Source organism: Gastrolobium bilobum, unplaced genomic scaffold, assembly GCF_033153095.1.
Source record: "Gastrolobium bilobum isolate Gb01-03AN ecotype WA unplaced genomic scaffold, APGP_CSIRO_Gbil_v1 utg755, whole genome shotgun sequence".
In the NCBI taxonomy this organism is placed as follows: Eukaryota; Viridiplantae; Streptophyta; class Magnoliopsida; order Fabales; family Fabaceae; genus Gastrolobium; species Gastrolobium bilobum.
Genome location: NW_026897541.1, coordinates 197,820 through 216,196, shown reverse-complemented (window position 1 = coordinate 216,196; position 18,377 = coordinate 197,820). Strand labels below are relative to the sequence as shown.

The 18,377-nt window shown below is 35.7% G+C and overlaps 2 protein-coding genes and 1 non-coding gene across 3 annotated transcripts; all 3 read right to left on the bottom strand.

Moving 5' to 3' along the window:
- Positions 1-9,322: 9,322 nt before the first annotated feature.
- On the bottom strand, positions 9,323-10,255 carry LOC133307879 (uncharacterized). Its single transcript, XM_061508433.1, has one exon. The coding sequence runs from the start codon at positions 10,253-10,255 to the stop codon at positions 9,323-9,325; it is 933 nt and encodes a 310-aa protein (XP_061364417.1).
- A 614-nt stretch (positions 10,256-10,869) lies between these two features.
- LOC133307878 (uncharacterized) lies at positions 10,870-12,040 on the bottom strand. Its single transcript, XM_061508432.1, has 2 exons — positions 11,099-12,040; positions 10,870-10,980 (listed from the first exon to the last, which is right to left on the bottom strand). Exons 1-2 carry the CDS (start codon positions 12,038-12,040, stop codon positions 10,870-10,872), a joined length of 1,053 nt encoding a protein of 350 aa, XP_061364416.1.
- Positions 12,041-15,273: 3,233 nt separating this feature from the next.
- Positions 15,274-15,345, bottom strand: TRNAW-CCA (transfer RNA tryptophan (anticodon CCA)). Its single transcript has one exon. It is a non-coding gene; the product is annotated as a tRNA-Trp (tRNA).
- Between the last annotated feature and the right edge of the window lie 3,032 nt (positions 15,346-18,377).

Below are 18,377 nucleotides of genomic sequence, written 5' to 3'. Positions count from 1 at the left end.
AGAGTGTGAGATTAGTAACTGTGAGGCCGCGCAACCGTCGTTGGTATTTATCAAATTCACGGATGTTGGACCCCGTAGCATATATTATTTTACAGTTGGAGGCCACCTAAGACAATTGTGGCTACTTTTATGAATTTAGCTGAAATAATAACATAACTGCTTTACTTTACAAATAATCAATCGACTGATTTTATTTTATTTTTGTCATGTGTCCAAAAAAGGTGATTTTTCCTATAAACACTTAATAGAAAGATAAGAATAATTAATTGATGAAAGAGCTAAAACTTACCTGCACGTGCCACGTGCATGTAAATTTCAGCTCTTTCTTATATTTGGAAAAATAGGAAAACATATTTTCATTCTTGTTGATAGATCGAAACTCTTGTCATCCTTTTCTGTTTGTTTTTTTGAAAAGAAATTGTGAAACCTATATATTTATGTATCCGCAGGAATCATGGCTTATTATCGATAACATAAGAAAATTAACGCTCCTCATATTAATCAAATTTGGTATTGGTTATGGGACTAGTGTTTCCCCTGCACCTTATTTCCAACAATTTCAAAATGATATTATTTTTGAGTTTCAGAAAAATAAAGGGTATTTTAATTAAGTTCATAATATAAGAGCGTAAGAATTTTAAAATATCTTTTATTTTTTTAAATCGCAAAACAACGTTATTTTAGGGTTGCATGAAATAATTAGTTTATCTTCTGTTATAGGAAAAACATTTTCCCCTTAATTTAGTTATGTTTATTTTCAATGCAGAAAAGCTTTATATAATTATTTAATAAAAACTGTATAAAAACTTAAGTAATTTTAATAATATGATAATACTTGAATATATAAATTTATAACAATGAATTAAAGTTTAACTTTATTAGTACTTAGTACATTCTTGAATAAACTTATTTAAATTTTCTAAAAACAAATCAAAATGTTCAGGAGAAAACTTTTAACTCAAAAGCTTTTTAATGAAAAGTAATAAACAATAAACATGTAATTAGTCTACCAAGACATAAACCTAATGTTAAAATATAGAGATTTTCAAAATTATTGAGTAATCATTAAAATTTATAAAACTCCTTTAGTTTTCCTTTCCTTCCATTCATATTTTAAATGAATAAAAATAAAAGTGAGTTAACACACTTATCTACATTATTTATTATTAACAAATTGATTATAAATTTAAATGTTTTTGTTCAACTTAAAACTAATACTCGTGTAAGGAACTTGTGTCAATGTAAATAACGATTATTCTTAAAAGAAATATATCACTTGCATAATTTGTCTCAGTACACAAATGATTGTGTTTTCATGTCACATGGCTTACTTCAAAAGAAAAAAATTTAAAAACAAAAAATAGCATCTTTTTATACTATCCCATTTTTACTTAAGAAGTGGGGAGTGTACGGTAATAAAAAAGGATCTGTGTAAGCATGTAATGTATATGGCGTGTCTAATAAACATTTGAGCTAAAAGTCATTGCTGTTAGGAGAAAAAGAGAGGGGCTATCATTGTTTAATGTTAGGTTAAGTTTAGGCTTGAAGATTACTGAAAAGTCGTAGTTAAACAATTCATATCAGCGTATAGCAAGAAGGATGGAGATGGAATGGTTCTTTCGGCAGTGATTGAATAATGAGATAATGTGTCAGAGTTTGCTTTGTTCATTCTTTTCATCCCATCTAATATTCCATTTGCAGCCAATAAAAGGAAAAGATGAAAAATGTGAAAGAGCCCACGTATACAAGAAAAAATCTTATTAACGACGAAATTTTATGAAATTTTGTCATAAATTCTTGCATCACAAATTTATTTGCAACGAAATTTGATTATTTCTGTTAAAAATTATTATTTGTGACTAATTTTTTCGTCACAAATAAACTTTGACAGTAGTTTAGGGAATGATGGGTTGCTCTTTGGACCAAAAATATTGACCAAGGCTATTTATCTTGGTGGTTAGGGAAAGTGTTCGATTAAAAGTGTGATATTCAAATTACAGAAAGTGTTTGATTATCGACCCAGTCCCAAATTGTTTGGCCTAGGAATGAACCAGAGATTTTCAGACCCAATTTATTTTTTATTTTGGCACATCCCGCTTATCAAGTTATTACATGATGGGGCAATTAGTTATTATAAATTGATAAAAAAAATCAATGTTTCAATATTTTATATTGTATACATATATGAATTTGGAACTCGAGTTTTTGAGCACTTTCGATAGCTATTTGATCGGTAGTTAAATTTTATATATTTCAAACTTATTTTTCGAAATGTCAAATATTTTTTTATCAGTCCAAGGGATTTTGGTCTGGATCATATATGATTGAGTCTGATCCAATGACAACTAGAAATATATGCTTCGGGATATATGGATGTCATTGTGGGATACTCCTACGGGATGATTGACTGGTGTTGGATTACTTTGTTTGGCTGAGACAAAAGTGGAAGCTACTTGCAAAGCACCCCGACGCTCAAGTCAATATTTGATCAATGAACTATAAGTATGATGGATTAGATGATCATACATGAGTTTCAAGTCTCCATATATAGTGGTTGGATATCCTGCTTATGTAGCCTTAATATGGCGGTATTAATCTCATTAGTGGACTATGGTGACTTCTGTACTTATGTGCGAAATACCTATTTATGAGCTATGCCTTTTAGGATAGCTAGAATCTCATACTTGTTCCTTAACTATTGGTTACTAGGGAGTTGTAGAGTTTTGAGCTGTTGTCTCCGTAGCTATATGTTTGTGAGATGATGTTAAGGTAGGCGGGATATACATATTTGATGTTTTCTTACTTCTTAAGTCTTGGTTATTGGATCTCTTAGACCATGTATAAGTTGGATCTAATATCCCGGGTTCATATCATTTATGAACATAAATTGGTTAAATTCATGCATGCACTTCTAAGTTATTTAAAAATTTAAAATGCTGTATTGTAAATACCGTAATTAATTATTTTATTTTTAACCTATTATTAGTATCTCATGGTCAAAAACTTGTGTGTTAAATAGTCTTTAACGTAAGCAATTGAAGGAAGGAATAGTACACTTTTTTCAACAAACATGTTTTAGAAAGCATGTCAAATGAACGATGACCGTACATTTTGCTCTTATTATAGAGAAATATAAAAATAATGTTTCAGATATTTTCTGCTGATACTTTTAAAAGCGCGCTGCAATTTCTTCTTTTCTCTTCTTCTTTCTCGTATGGGTCTCACCTTCTGGTTAAATTTAGAGTCGGCAAAATGGGCTCGGCTCAGCGAGTCAATCCGTTCAACCCGCTAAACGAGGCAGAGCGAGCTGTGTTTTTCAACCCATTTCAAAAATAGGGTGGAGCGGACTCATTTTTTGACGGGTTAATGGCGGGCATAAGCGGGCCGAGGCGGATTAATGTAAAATAGATTTGGAATGGCGGGCTAACCTCTCTAACCCGCCAAACGGAACGGGACGGACTGAATTTTTCAGCCCACATTTAAAAATAGAATGGGAGCGGACTGACTCATTTTTTGACGGGACGAGACGCCCACTTTGCCACCTGTAGTTAAGTCTGCATGCAATTTTTTAACTTAACCCCCAATATTATATATCATATTGGTTGGGAATTGGGATCTAAGCCAACAACACATTCCCAATATTCATGGAGAAAAAGAACAACGTGTCAACAAGAGTTGTTTTGGCTACTGATATGTAATTACCTTTTTAAAAGGTTTAGGTTTTATTCGTAGTTCCGTAATTTATATAAGTAATTAGTAGATATAACTGTAGTCTTTATAAAATTTGTCAATAGTCCTTTATATCCTTAAAATAATATATAAAATTCCCTCTTTTAAAAATTTGTAGATTAAATATTCTTTTTGGTCCTCAATAAATTTTACGATGTCGCTTTAGTCGCTAGTAAATAAAAAGGCTCATCGTGGTCCCTAAAAAATTTAAAATGGACCCATTTTAGTCCTTTTAGAGATTAATATGGGTCTTTTTTGAATTTGTAGGGAAGAACGATTTCAACTAAATAAGTCTATTTTGAATTTCTTAGGGACCACGATGATCCTTTTTATTTGCTAGGGATTAAAACGGATATTATAAAATTTGCTGAGGGCTAAAAAAGATATTTATTTATATTTGGATAAAAAAACTGTTAAAAATATAAACACCCCGAAAAGTAGCTTATTTTCCTGAGTTCTTTATGTGACTTGCAACTGTCACAAGTTGGTCACGACTCACGAGCATGCACAGCATTGGAGTATCTATTCTTTGCCTATTCAATTAAGGGTATGTTTGATATAGAGTATTTGTGAATTTTACCTGGAAAAGATCATTGGTAATCATAAAATAACATGTTGGTCCAAGGTAACTGAAATTGTTACCTAGACATCTTTATTTGCCGTTATTTTCAATTACAAAGAAAAGTGTCATTTGCGATTATCAAAAAAATGTGGTATTTGACAAATCCTACTTCTACAAAAAAATGCAAACACAAATCTGAGACAAAAGTACCCTCCAGCACTCCCACACAAATGTACAGTCCACCAACACAAAGATACCTCAACCTAAGACAAAATACCAACTAAAAGGCCATGTTTAATAAAAACAAATACGAACACAGAGACCTCAACCTGTTGTCAATGCTATGGTATCATCGTTGTTGTCCCTCTCACTACGAACAGTGCGCGCAACTCCACCCTATTGTTCCCTCTCGCCTCAATTCCTTTTCATCAGAATGGGTACCAAGTTTTTATCATAGAGATAGCATTTGAAATACAAACTCTGCTCAAGATACCTGAACCAGAGGCAACATATGAAGACTTGGGAGAGATGTTGAAGAAAACCTAGGGCGAAAAAATTCCTCTTCCATTGACGGTGGATAAATGAAATAACTCAGATCATAAACAAATACTAGGGGTTATTTTTGTAAAATAACTCATATTCTTATAAATATTTCACCAACAACCAAACATAGAATTAATAATCTTTACCTAATATTTTCGGTAATATTTTGACTAACCAAACAGCTTTTTGGTAATATTTTCGGAAAACTCAATTCCCGACCATATTTCCAATAATCATGATTTCAGGATAAACTTTTTTTTCTCCTGTACCAAACGTCCCCTAAGCGTTTGATGAGGTATTTGAGATAATTTTATTTTTTACAGATATATATAAATATGTATGAAGATCCTATAGAGTCATATAAAGAGATTTTATCTTTCAGCTTTTTTCTTCATTATAATTTTTTTTTCCTTATAACAGTTTTTCCTGAAACCTATTTAACCTAGCTTATATTTATAAGTATTTATAACGTAAAAAAAAAAAAAATCGAAACAATCACTAATAAACACCAAAATCTGGACACAATCCCATTACTTGTTTATGCTGATCCTGATGTTGGTGTTGGTGCATTTGCATTTGCAATGGCAACCAATCTGATCCCATGATCATTGGGTCAAATGCCATCTTACTCAACGTCCCATTCAAATTACCAATGTTCCCACATGAATGATTTTCCACAAATTGTTGTCCACTTTCTGCTGAGATAACATTTTTTAGAAGCTCATCCAAATTCATGTTATGGAGAGGCTGCCCTGTGTTCCCCAATTGGCTCTGAACGTCATTAAAGGTGAGGTTATACACAGAGCCTAGCTTGTGGTGGATGCTGTGGTCCCGGATCCCTATTAGGAGAAACCATACCCATAGTCCTGTTAGCCATTCAACAACAGCTATAAAGCTGAAAAAAAGTAAAAATTTCAAAAATAAAAAATGGTTTTGGAAAATTTTTGAGGAGATAAATAACTTCAAGAACAAGTTAAGAAATCAAGCTTTTACTACACAACTTAATTCACGGAATAGTAGAATTTACTAGAGATTAAAAAGTTGGTATCCTAAATAAGTGCGACTTTGCTGAATTAGGCCATGATGATGGCACGCGAGAATCCAAGTTATATTTATAGTAATAAATGGGAGTGAAAAGCACAGCAGTTAGTTTGTGGAGCGAAATCTAAGCCGAGAGAGAGAGAGAGAAATAAATAGTTAAAACTGACACGTATTTGGCTAATAGGATCCTATTTATTTATTTTTTATTTTCAGAGATAAATCATAATTAACCACCACTTAGATTTAAAGAAAAAAAAGTATAATTTAAAAGACATAACTTTGTGTCCTTTAAGATGACACACACTAAATCATAAATTTAAATGCTATGTTGTTGGGATTTAGAGTTTAAATATAAATTCCAAGATCCAACTAACCAACAAATAATACCGTTGACTAAGGTGATGGGCTTCCGTTCGGAAAAATCTATAATGCTATCTATGCATTGAGTTTAATGCTTCCCAAATTTTCAGGGAGATACGTAGACAGATTTTGGGTCCTATAAATTTGTGCAAAATTCATCTACCTGTTCTAGTAAAAATAAACTAGGAATACACTGAACTTAGTGCATCCGTGGCACCGAAGTTTTGTTCCTTGTGTTGGTGACTCTGTCTTCCTTAGGCTTTTGTTAGTCCAATAATAACTTGGCATGTCATTTGCCCAGTTCTATATGTGGGCTGGCATAGTTGTTTTTTTTTTTTTTTGGATGCAGGCATGGTTGTTTCCTTTCCAACACAAATTAAACGTCTTTGCTATCCAAAAAATAAAAAATAAAAATTAAACGTCTTTGCTTTACGTCATGGAACTGTGTGGGTTTTTTAATGAGCTGAGGATTTATTTTTTCTATAAATTGGTAAACATGGTTTATTAAAGTTTGTCGTGTTTCTTTGTCGAATTGATCCATTTAATTAAAAAAAATACCTTGTAGAGATCCAATATGATGAGTTTAAAGAAAATGAAGATTTTATCCAACCGTTAATTATTTAGAATTGAATTTTATCTTCTCGAACTAAAAAAATCATCATTCATCGTGTCCTTATTTCTACCTTTAATTTTGATGTGTATTTCTTAATCTGTCATGTTTGAGCATACACTAAAATGTCTACTTCCAGAGTCTATACCAGGAATTGTATTAGATGTCAGTTACATGGGATCATCTGGAACAATAAACTCAGGTTTGTGATTCATAATTTCAGTTTTAAGCTTCCTCAAAATGTTCTTCTTTTCTTAGTTATTATATATCACTTTCTTCTTGTGCTTTTAGATGAACTTGAAGAAATTGAACTATGGTTTCTCTCCTTTATGCGTCAGTATTAGAATTAAATGCATCTGTCTCTTGTTTCATTTATTTTGTGACTACTTACAACTTTAGTGTATGAAACATTGCACTTTTAGCTTGTGGCACTCTTTATAGTGGTCCTCCAATTCTGCGAAGTAGGGATGGCTTTGTTTGAAATTGAATATGGACATTGACATTGAGAACAAAATATTTTTTGAGTAAAGACCCAAATTGATCTCTGACAAAAAATGCAGTGGCCAAATTAGTCCCTAAGAAGAATAAACCCGTAGAATAGTCCCCAACAATGTGAAACAGGACTCACGTTAGTCCTTCTGTCAAACCAAAAGTGACGGTGTGAATGACGGTGCTGATGTGTCACGTTAAGTGACATTGTGAAGCCCACGTGGGTATGAAGAACGACGTCGTTTGTTGAAACCCATCCACGTTGGACACACAGTTCTCTTTCATCCAAGAAACGCCGTCGTTTGTTTGTTAGGGTTCAACTTAAACCAGAAACATGACATCGAATCGAAGGTTGAACGCATGAATTTAGGGAAAATTGATTGACGGTTTAGGGAAAGTGGGTGTATAATGTTCGATTTAGGGTTGTTCTTTGTGTTTATGCCATGATTATGTCTTCTAGAAGGGGGAGCTCAAGTAGTTCCTTTGGGTCCAGAAGTTGAAGAAGGAGAGCTGCTCCATTGTGTAAATGTGGGAGGCACAATGTTGTTTACACCTCCAAGACACCTAGGAACCTTAATAGATCATTTTTTGGGTGCCCCAACTTCAAGGTGAGGTTGATTTTTTTCATGCGTTATTTTTGGTATGTCAATCTTATTAACTGTATAGTTGAATTTGGTCCAGGAAAAGAAGCCACACTGTAAATTTTTTACATGGGTGGATGATGCTACATCTGATACCATGGAGCTGGAAGATTGGACAATTAACAAGCTGGAGTTGAATGTAGCTGAAATGGAGTTCAAGTTGAACTTTTTGGACATAAAGCTCAATGATGAACTGCAGCTGGAGGTGAATGACCACAAAAAGAAGATTAATGAGCACTGTATAAAGATTGAAGACATATCAATGAAGATGCAGGCACACTTTGAAAGGGTTGAGAAGGAAATGATGCATGTGTGTAGGTGTGCTAGGGTGTTTGCTGGATCCATTATCATTGTCTTTGTAATATGTCTATATCTTTGTAGTAGGGTGGAGTGAAATGTTCATTTTGAATCTATAATATGTATGCTTCTCTGTAATGGAAAGACCAGTGTTGGGATGTAATGAGATATTGTTCATGCAATGTATATAATTTGGTTAATGTCCTTGAACTTGATTGTTCTTAAAGCACAATCTGCTAAGTATTAAGTTATCTGGAAATGCCAATTAAAAAGTCAAAAGACTGTATGAACACTAACAACAAGGATGGAGGGAATTATACAGAAGGGGGGAATGAGCTTTCTATGGTAACAACTTTTTGTGGCATTGGTCTTACTGTCATGTTTAGCAGGGACTAATTTGGGCCTCGATGAATTTGTTAGGGACCAATTTGACAAAGTGTGGAAAATAACAGGGACTAAAATGGTCCTCGATAAAATTTGTGGAGGACTTATAAGGTATATAACAGGGACCAATGTGCTAAGTTCAGGTATGTTTACACATGACCCCAAAATGACACAGCATACAAAATGCAAGCAGGACAAGCAATCTGCCAAAGAGATGGTAATGACAGAAACAAAAAATAGTATTGTTTGAGAGTATTGAATATAGTCGTGACAGTGAATACCGATAGTAACCAAACTGACATAATCTTCCATTCATTTCACATCAATGACAGCAATGAAAAAAAGTAATGACATAAGAGATTTAGTAATCCAAAAAACATATTCCATTCATATCATCACTTTGTACTTACAATTCCAACTGACATAATAAGGACCATTAAGTAGGAACACTTTGTCTTCTCAAAAAACAAAGTGTTCATACTTAATATGGCCATAACCAGAGGCATACAAAAAAAAGCCATTGGTGAATAATTTAAACAGGGCCAATACCAAACTAATACCAAAAAACTGGCCTAATTACAATTCCAAGCTACTGGCTTAATAAGTACAAAAAAATGACAACTGTCACATTTGAACTGGCCTAATGTCAGTCATTACAATTCCAAATCAGTTATGTGGGGCTGGCCTAGTTGGCCTGAATCCTGGTGTAGTCATGAAGCTCATGAATCTGGCTCTGGTGCCACTGCTAGCTGCAGCTGCTGTCTCACTGATCACTGCCTCAGCAGGATTGCATGGTAGTGGGCTGCTGCCTCTTGGTTCAGGTGCATTTGGTGCATGCTGGCTGCTTGTCTCTACTGGAGGGCAGCCCTGACTCATGCTCATGATGATTTCTTCAACTGTCCTTGACTGGCCAACTTCAACATTAACCGGTTTAGTTTTTTTCTTTGATCCACCAGGAGGTGCCTTACATGTCTTGGGGTAATGACCAGTCTCACCACACTTGGAGCATTGAACTGTGTAAGTCTTTTTAAGCTTTTTGTTGGTCTTCATAAGCTCTTCAGTGGGATCCTTCTTGCGATGCTTTTTTGGACGTCCAATAGGCCTTTTCAAGCGTGGAGGAAGTGGTTTTGGGGCATCACAAGCTGACCAATATTGTTGGGAATTGACTGGGTTGAGAGTGTGTTCATAAGTGGCATGCAAAACATCAACTGTCAGCCATTGGTGAACATGATTTTCCACAGGTTCATTCTTGTGTGCAATGGCAGCAATGGCATGTTCACAAGGCAATCCAGTCAGCTGCCACACATTACAACTACAAGTTTGTTGAGTTAAATTCACCCCAACACGTTGACCCTTTCCAGATACTTCGTAGAGATCTTGGACCAAGTTTCCAGTCCATGTTGGTGTCCAAGAATTGCTTGCAACCTTCAACTGGTCCAGCCTCTTCTGCTGTGCAGGTGCTATCTTACCCCTAAAGGTTTGTAGAATCCTCTTGTGTGTTGTCATCCTTCGCATTATGTAGCACCTCAATTCCTCACACAATGTCATTATAGGTTTGTCCCTATAATTCCCAATCTTTGCATTCCACACCTCAGCCATATTATTTGTGATATTGTCACATTTAGGCCAATGACTATAATAGGTCTTAACCCAACATGAAGGGTGTATATTGTCAAGATACTTCCAAGCTGGTTAGTTTAGAGTCTTCAGCCTTTGCATGACCTTCTCCAATTGGGGAACAGTGGTGCATCTAGCACATTCCCATACAATTCCTCTTGTCTCTTTATCCTTCTACTGCTTGATGAAGTTCTTCCATACATGTTGTACACAGAACCTGTGGTGTGAACCTAGCATAATTTCTTTCAAGGCTGGGACAAGTCCCTGTATGTGAATGACAAAAAAAAATTAAAATACAATCTCAAATCAGCATGATTAATATCAGCATGTATAAGGGGAAATGACAGTGCTGGTGTGTTAAGTGCTCATGTTAAAAGAACTGTTGCAGGGACCAATATGTACCCCTGATAAAAATGTTAGGGACCAAAATGGTTCCTTTCGTTAAAAAACTAGGACTGAAATGGTCCTCGATAATATTTGTGGAGGACTTGTAAAGGTTATTAAACAGCATTAGACAAGGCAAACAGAACACACATACCATAGCCCTTCATAAACCAGAAACTGTATAACATTGGCAACAACATAGATGAAAATATTCAAAACAATCCAAAATATTCAATAAGATCAATGACAACAATGGCAACTACAAAGAATTGCTTGAAAATATTCATTAACATCAAGGCAATGGCAACAACACAAAACACACACTACATGGACAAAGCAAACAGATCACAGATAATGAGCTTGATCAACAACAGAGAATTACTTGATCAACAACAGAACAAGTTCATTAACATCAACAACAGATCACAGATAAAGCCTTACCTTTTGTTGATCCGAAATGAAGTTCAACCCAAATACTGCATGATCCCCTAAATCTTCCTGTAATAATGTCAGAAACCACTTCAAATTATCCTTGGTCTCACTATCAACCACGGCATAGGCAATGACATAGAATTGCTTGTTTGCATCTTCACCCACAACACTCAATAATTGACCTCCATAATAGCCCTTCAAAAAGCATCCATCCAACCCAATTAAGGGCCTGCATCCAGCTTTGAAGCCCTTTTTACAAGCATCAAGGCAGATGTACATTCTGTCAAATATTGGCAATGCTTGTGGAATAGGTTGGGGGGAGACTTGCAATTTGCAACTGGAGCCAGGGTTGCTCCTCAACAGCTCAGCCAGATATTCTCTTAGTCTTTCATATTGTTCCTTCTCACAACCTTCAATGGTCCCCTTTGCTTTTTTCAAAGCCTTACTTACTTTCTTCATATCCAAATGAACATTGTATTCCTCCTTCATGTGCTCAAATGCCTCTGTCCTTGTCATCTTGGGCTGTGTTAGTATTCTCTTCTCCAATTTCTTGGCCACCCAATCTCTTGTAGCCCTTTTATTCTTGAAGACTCTGCAGCATTTATGAGTTTCTTTAAAAGTCTTAACTTGGAATGTGTTTTGCTTACTGTTCCAGGCACAACACACCATCCATTCACAGTCTTCTACACTGCATTTGGCCTTTACTCTGACCTTGTCATTCTTAACCCATACGAAGTTCCTCCCAAGACTGATATTATAATCTTTTACTGCACACTTAAATTGGTCCAGATTCATAAACTCCATACCAAGTTCTAAATAGACATGCCCAAAAGAAGCTTGCTCATTGAACTTTGGCATAATAGGTCTAACATTCTCATCATCATCACTTGAAGGAGGAGTCCTCAACTCCTCGGATATATAGGTATATCCTTCTTCCTCAAATGATATCATGACTTCCTCTTCATCAACTTTTTCAGATTCAGAGTCTTGAATTGGGGCATCCTTCTTGACTGCCTTCCTCCTTGGGGTCTGTTTTGCAGGCCTTTTTTCTCTACAATTGGCACATTCATATCATCATCGTCATCTTCTGAATCATCGTCAACACCAGGTGGGGGAGGCTTGTAAACCTCATCCTCTGCACTCTCATATGAATCTGAGTATGAGGAAGCATTGTCATCATCTGCATTATCATCTTCAGACCCATAACCAGCATCCTCTCCACTGTCTTCATCATGGTCCGAATTGATCCCATCATCACCTTGTGCATTCAGGTCATCAGCAGCCTGTGCATGGTCTTCATTTTCTTTGACCCCATCATCACCTTGTGCACAACCTTCATGTGAATTGACCCCATCATCAACCTCTTCATGTTCCTCATTATGTGCTGAATTAATGACATTATCCTCTTCACTGTCATGTGTAGGTGAAGCAAACTGGGGAATTGAGATGCAGCCCTCAAAGTAGACATGTATCTCACTACCATTCCCTAAAGCAGCCTCACACATAGCACACACATCTGAATATGTACTAAGAGGTCTCAGCCCCTGATCCAAATCGGGTACCCCACGCTGTAGCCACATCATCCTCTTGCATTTTTCATACCCATATTGCTTAAACAGGGTGTCAAGGTCACGAATATTGCAGTAGTCAATGTCCATCTCCGGCAATGAGTCCACCCTTCCATATATATAGGTCATCACTCCATCTTCATCTCTGACAAACATACCACCGTGATGATAAACAATCACTATGTATTCGGACATCTGTCAAAACCAAAAAACCAAACCTATCATTAAACCAACGGCCACAGACTTTGAAAGGGTTAAACAATACAAAGCAATAAAAAAAGCAACATTTTTTATGGATGCTGACATGTATTCCAACGATTAACATGGGTTTTTTAAATGTTATTGGGTCAACCATGGCACTTTTTGTAGAGCAGGGACCACACCACCCGATTGTTACTTTCTTTTAAAAAAAACCCTAAATGGAAATATGGACCACAAATGTCCACTTCATGCAGAATCAAACAAGCATTAAACAAAGGGGAACAACATGGGGACCACAAGCAAAAGGATGACAAAGAACAATATAAAAATGTTTCAACATATAAATACTCTTACCTTTTTTCAACGGAATGCTCAGCCTCACAAAGTCTCCCAAGTTGTCTTTGTTTTCCACTGGTTCCCTCCGATTCTTGAAGAAGTTCGCAGTATTCCAAACGCAGGTACCAAGGTTTACTCCACGGTCTTCTTCCTTCCTTCTCAACAATGAAGCGTCGATGTTAGAAGAGAGGAAAAAGGTAAAGTGTCCAACGGTTAGGTAAGGGGAAAATTTGGGTTTTACAAAAACTGGTCTGTCCACGGTGGCAGAGTTTCTCAAAACGACGTCGTTCTTCATATCCATGTGGGCTTCAGCATCTCACTTAACGTGACACATCATCACCGTCATTCACACCATCACTTTTGGTTTGACAGAAGGACTAACGTGGGTCCTGTTTCACATTGTTGGGGACTATTCAACGAGTTTATTTTTCTTAGGGACTAATTTGGCCACCGCATTTTTTGTCAGGGACCAATTTGGGTCTTTACTCATATTTTTTCTAGAGTAAACACTCTTTTTAGTCCCTGGAAATATCTACGAAGTCCTATTCAGTCCCTGGCAATAAAAAAGGACCAAATTGGTCCCTGAAATTACCAAAAAAAGGCCATGTTAGACCTTTTTCTTGTACTTTCAGGGACCAATTTGGTCCTTTTTTATTGCCAGGGACTAAAAAGGACTTCGTAGATATTGACAGGGACTAAAAAGGGTGTTTACTCTTTTTTCTATATGATGTATTGAACTCTGGTACCACAATATACTTTATTTCTTCTCGATATGTTATGTGGGCTGGTTGTCGACAAAACTGGAACAGTGACCAAAGTGTCATTGTTTGTCAAAATTTTTACCCAAATGTCATGCGAACAGTACTTTTTACCAGACTGTCACGTGACATAATTCGCTACTACTAGTAGCAAATTATGTGCATCTATGATTGCATGACACGTGGCCACATTGCGTACCAAATTCTCTACCACTAATAGTGAACTTCGTCCAGTCAGCTTTTCTCTGCGAAAATGTGCCACGTGTCACAAAATTATTGGCGTAATTCGCTACCAGTCATAGTAAATTACGTCGCGTGACAATCTAATAAAAAGTACTGTTCATGTGGCATTTGGGTAAATTTTTCCCCAAAAAATGACACTTTGGTCGTCGATGTTCCGACAAAACTAGTATTATTTATTAATTTTCATTATACATTTTGCATATTGTTAAAGCATTATTCTGTGGAAACCTCAATAACCCTAAACCAGATAATGTAACATATTTGTTCTTGTTCAGTCATAATATGATAATATAGTCTATAGTCAATAAAAGACCTCTGCAAATTACAATAGAACTGGATATCTATATACATTTTAATTCTTCTCTAGTTAGTAACCTCATTTGAGACACCAATTAATTCATATAAGAATGGTCTAGCATTAATGATATATTAGAATACCGAAATTCTACTGTATAACATGGAACTGTATATACTAAGTCATCAATTACTTCTTTATGATCCATATTCTTAGACTGGTGATGCTGCTTTGCTGTTATTGCTAATGCGTGCAACAATTTTAAACCAATAACCCAAAGTTATTCCCTTCTTGTTCGCTCTCTTAGTGCTTTATGAACTGCTTGTCCATGTGATCCTGCCTCTCGTACTCAACTCTCAAATTGAGACCTCTTTGAACCTCATCTGCTACATGGTTTACACGACAGTTGCTCAAAGTTTATTTTATAATATGTTTAAATATATGCAAGTTCATATCACTAATGTTTATGGGAATTTAAGTAGAGAAGGAAGAAAAGAAATAAAAAAACTGGATAATATGAAATTGTTAATAATTTAACGTGTTATTGTGGCTTAATTTTTTTTTTTTTACGATATTATTTTAAATCACTATCATCCCAACACTTCACATTTGATTCGATCATTGAACTACCAATGACAAAAAAACTTTTCCCAAAAAACTTATATAAAAAGAACTGCCAGACATTAAGCATTCATTTAAAATAAAACGCGCACAAGGCCCGTGAATTTTAACGCAACCTTCACGTTGTAAAGCCCCATTAATCAAAATAGCGGATAATGGGATTGAACCCGACGTGAATCGAACACGCAACCTTCTGATCTGGAGTCAGACGCGCTACCATTGCGCCACAGATCCGCTAGTAATGATTATTAACAATCAAAACTAATATTTTTTGCCGACGTCTAAACCTCTTGAAACTGCATGAATGGGACGGAAAGTTCCAGAAAACGACTTAGGGTGTGTTTGGTACAAGAGAAATTTTTTAGTATTCGGAAATCACGATTAATGAGAATACAATAGAAATTGAGTTTACTTGTAACCTTACGAAAAAGGTGTTTGGTTCGCCAAAATATTACCGGGAATATTGGGTAAAGATTACTGATTCTATGTTTGGTTTAGAACGAAATATGACCTGGAATATGAGGTTATTTTACAAAAATAACCTCAAACTATTTTTACTTTTATAATTGATAGATTGGGTCTAGGTTTTTATATGTGTTGGGGTATTTTTGTCTCAAAAATTATTTGCAATCCATAGATATCTTAATGATTTGGAATCCACGTGCACATCCTCTTCCAATGCACACTCGATCACTTTATCCTCCTTATTTGCAATCCACAGGGCAACATCGCGAACAAAGTCGTGCATTTTGACACATTTCCTCTCATTAGCATCCAACAACAAACAAGAATTCAAGAGCTTTTTTTTAGCTCCACGCACTTCATTCCTTGCCCCTTCGTATGGGCGAACTTCTCCAACTAAGCCTAGTCCTATTGCAATCTTGGTTAAATATTCAGCTGAGATTTCATCATCTTCGGAAAATACAGAACAAAACAAGAAAAGTGACTTGGCTTCTTCGTTGTCCAAATTACCATAGCTTAACCGCAGGCAGTTGTAAGGATTTTGCAATCCTTTTTCAATATTCACTGGTTTTGATTTTTTCAATCTATACAATGCAACCTTCCATTTCACTTCAACCTTACCTTTCAGAGTACTAGCCACAGCCGCAATAGCAACAGGAATTCCTTTACATTCATGTGAAATTAGTCTTGCCAAATGCTTTAAGCTATCAGAGGTGCCTTCAAATATATGAGCTTGATTTTGGAAAAGAGCCCAAGCTTCCTCATTAGTTAAGATTGATAGTGGAATCTTTCTTTGGCAATCCATCAAAGTACAAACATTGACAGATCTTGTGGTAACGAGAACCTTGCAACCCCTATGATGTTCACTGGAGGGAATTCCTATGGCTCCAAAATCAAGCTTCTCCCAAACATCATCAAGAATCACAAGAATCCTATTTTCTTCGGTTAATCTCTTGCACAAGAGTTGGGCTTTCTCCCTTACTTCATTTTCTGGAAAGGTAAACTGTAGTGGACTTGCAATTTTATCTTGGATCCTTCGAACTTCTACTGCACTAGACACAGGCGCAAAAAGAACTTTGTCAAAAAGATGCTCAGCTTCTGCTCTCTTCTTAACTTCCCTTGCCAACCCCCCCCCCCCATGCCATACAATCCAATCATGGCAACCTTGTCATCTTTCAGTGCCTCCATCAGTTGCTCATAAGCAGATTGTCTACTATCAAATTCCAAACATTTTTCAAAAGGAAAATCTGGCATGCCTAAAGGAAGTGTAGCAACACGTTCAAGTTGTATATACTTATTGCCTTCTTCTATACAATTTTCAATGTCCACTTTTTTCTTTGCTAACTTCTTGCCCACGCCGTATTGCCAAATCCAATTCGGACAGTGCCAGAGACAATAGCTCTTGTTTGTTCTTGCTTTTTTAAGTAAATCCTCCACTTTGTTTTTGAGAGCGTTAGCTTCCTTCAACCACCCATCAAACACATCAGCATTCTTTATTGGCATGTTTAACAAGGTCTTCCACGCTGTCTATTGTTGTGGTCAATTTATCTTCCTGTTTTTGAAGCTCTTCAACAAAATCGTTGAAGCAACAAGGATAGCTTAATTGATCTACTGCTCCGCACACCAAATATCTTCCAATCGCAGACGCGATGCAGGAAAGCCGCTCCATCAATTTCCCCCACCAAATGCAACTTAGTTCACCTGAACAAAAGAGAAGAACATGCAATAATGAATGAGAAAAATTCAAAAACAAGTACTCTATTTCATTTCTATATGTATTGGGTTTAAAGACATGGCAGAGTGTTGAGGACGTGAACATTGGTTCCAATTCTGTTGGGGAAAGTACATGCGCATTCCTTGCAATGCTACCAAAGTGTTGCTCGTTCTAAAAAAAATCTAATAAAAAAGTTGCTTAAAAGATAATGGTTGTTAGAAAGAAATAAACAGTCTAAATTTTTTTGAAGTTTTAAAATGGACTTTTTGTTGATTTTACAATAGGATCAAACAAACTCATTTAAGAAAAACAGAAGGATTATTTGAGGAAAAGTTACGCATCAAATAGAATCGTTTATAATATATAAATGTATTGTCCTACCCCATTAAGCAATCTAACCGAAGAATTTGAATGAAGTTGAAACTGTTGATAAGCAGAGCTAACGTACACTTATACAGGTACACACTACAAAGTTTGGAAGATGCAGATTGAGAAATAACTATGGGCAACATTGTTGGCTAATTTGTAGGCTGTAGCCCTACAAGGCCAAATTTAATATGCAAATAATTGACTCATTCTAGATCTTCAAATGAATAAGTGCTATGAATACCCAAGAAATGTTATCACACTAAGCTCAGATACCTACTTCTTGATGCCAAATTTTTGTTGCGAGAATATTACCTAAATCCTTTTGATCAGTGTGGATGTCAAGTCCCTCTAGCAGCTTACTCGGGGATCCTTCTAGTTTACAGCAGAACTCGTCGTACTGCAGTCTGCAGAGAACCAATTCTCTTCCTTTGAATGTTCTTCAAATGTCTCCGTATATTCCGATGAATGGGGGGGAATATCAATGTTAAATCTCTAGGACACTAATATAGGGTTTTAGTGAAGTACACAATGCATGATGGACTAATTAATTATAAAACTCTAAAATTGGATCTAATTAGGTATTATAAATAATAGAATTATTTTATTATTTCTTTGTAATAGAATACTCTATCGTTGTATTTGGACTTAGTCCATTAAGTTTTTTAGTCTCTTTAAATAGAGAACTCTTGTGCAAATATGATACAATTCAATAATATACTAA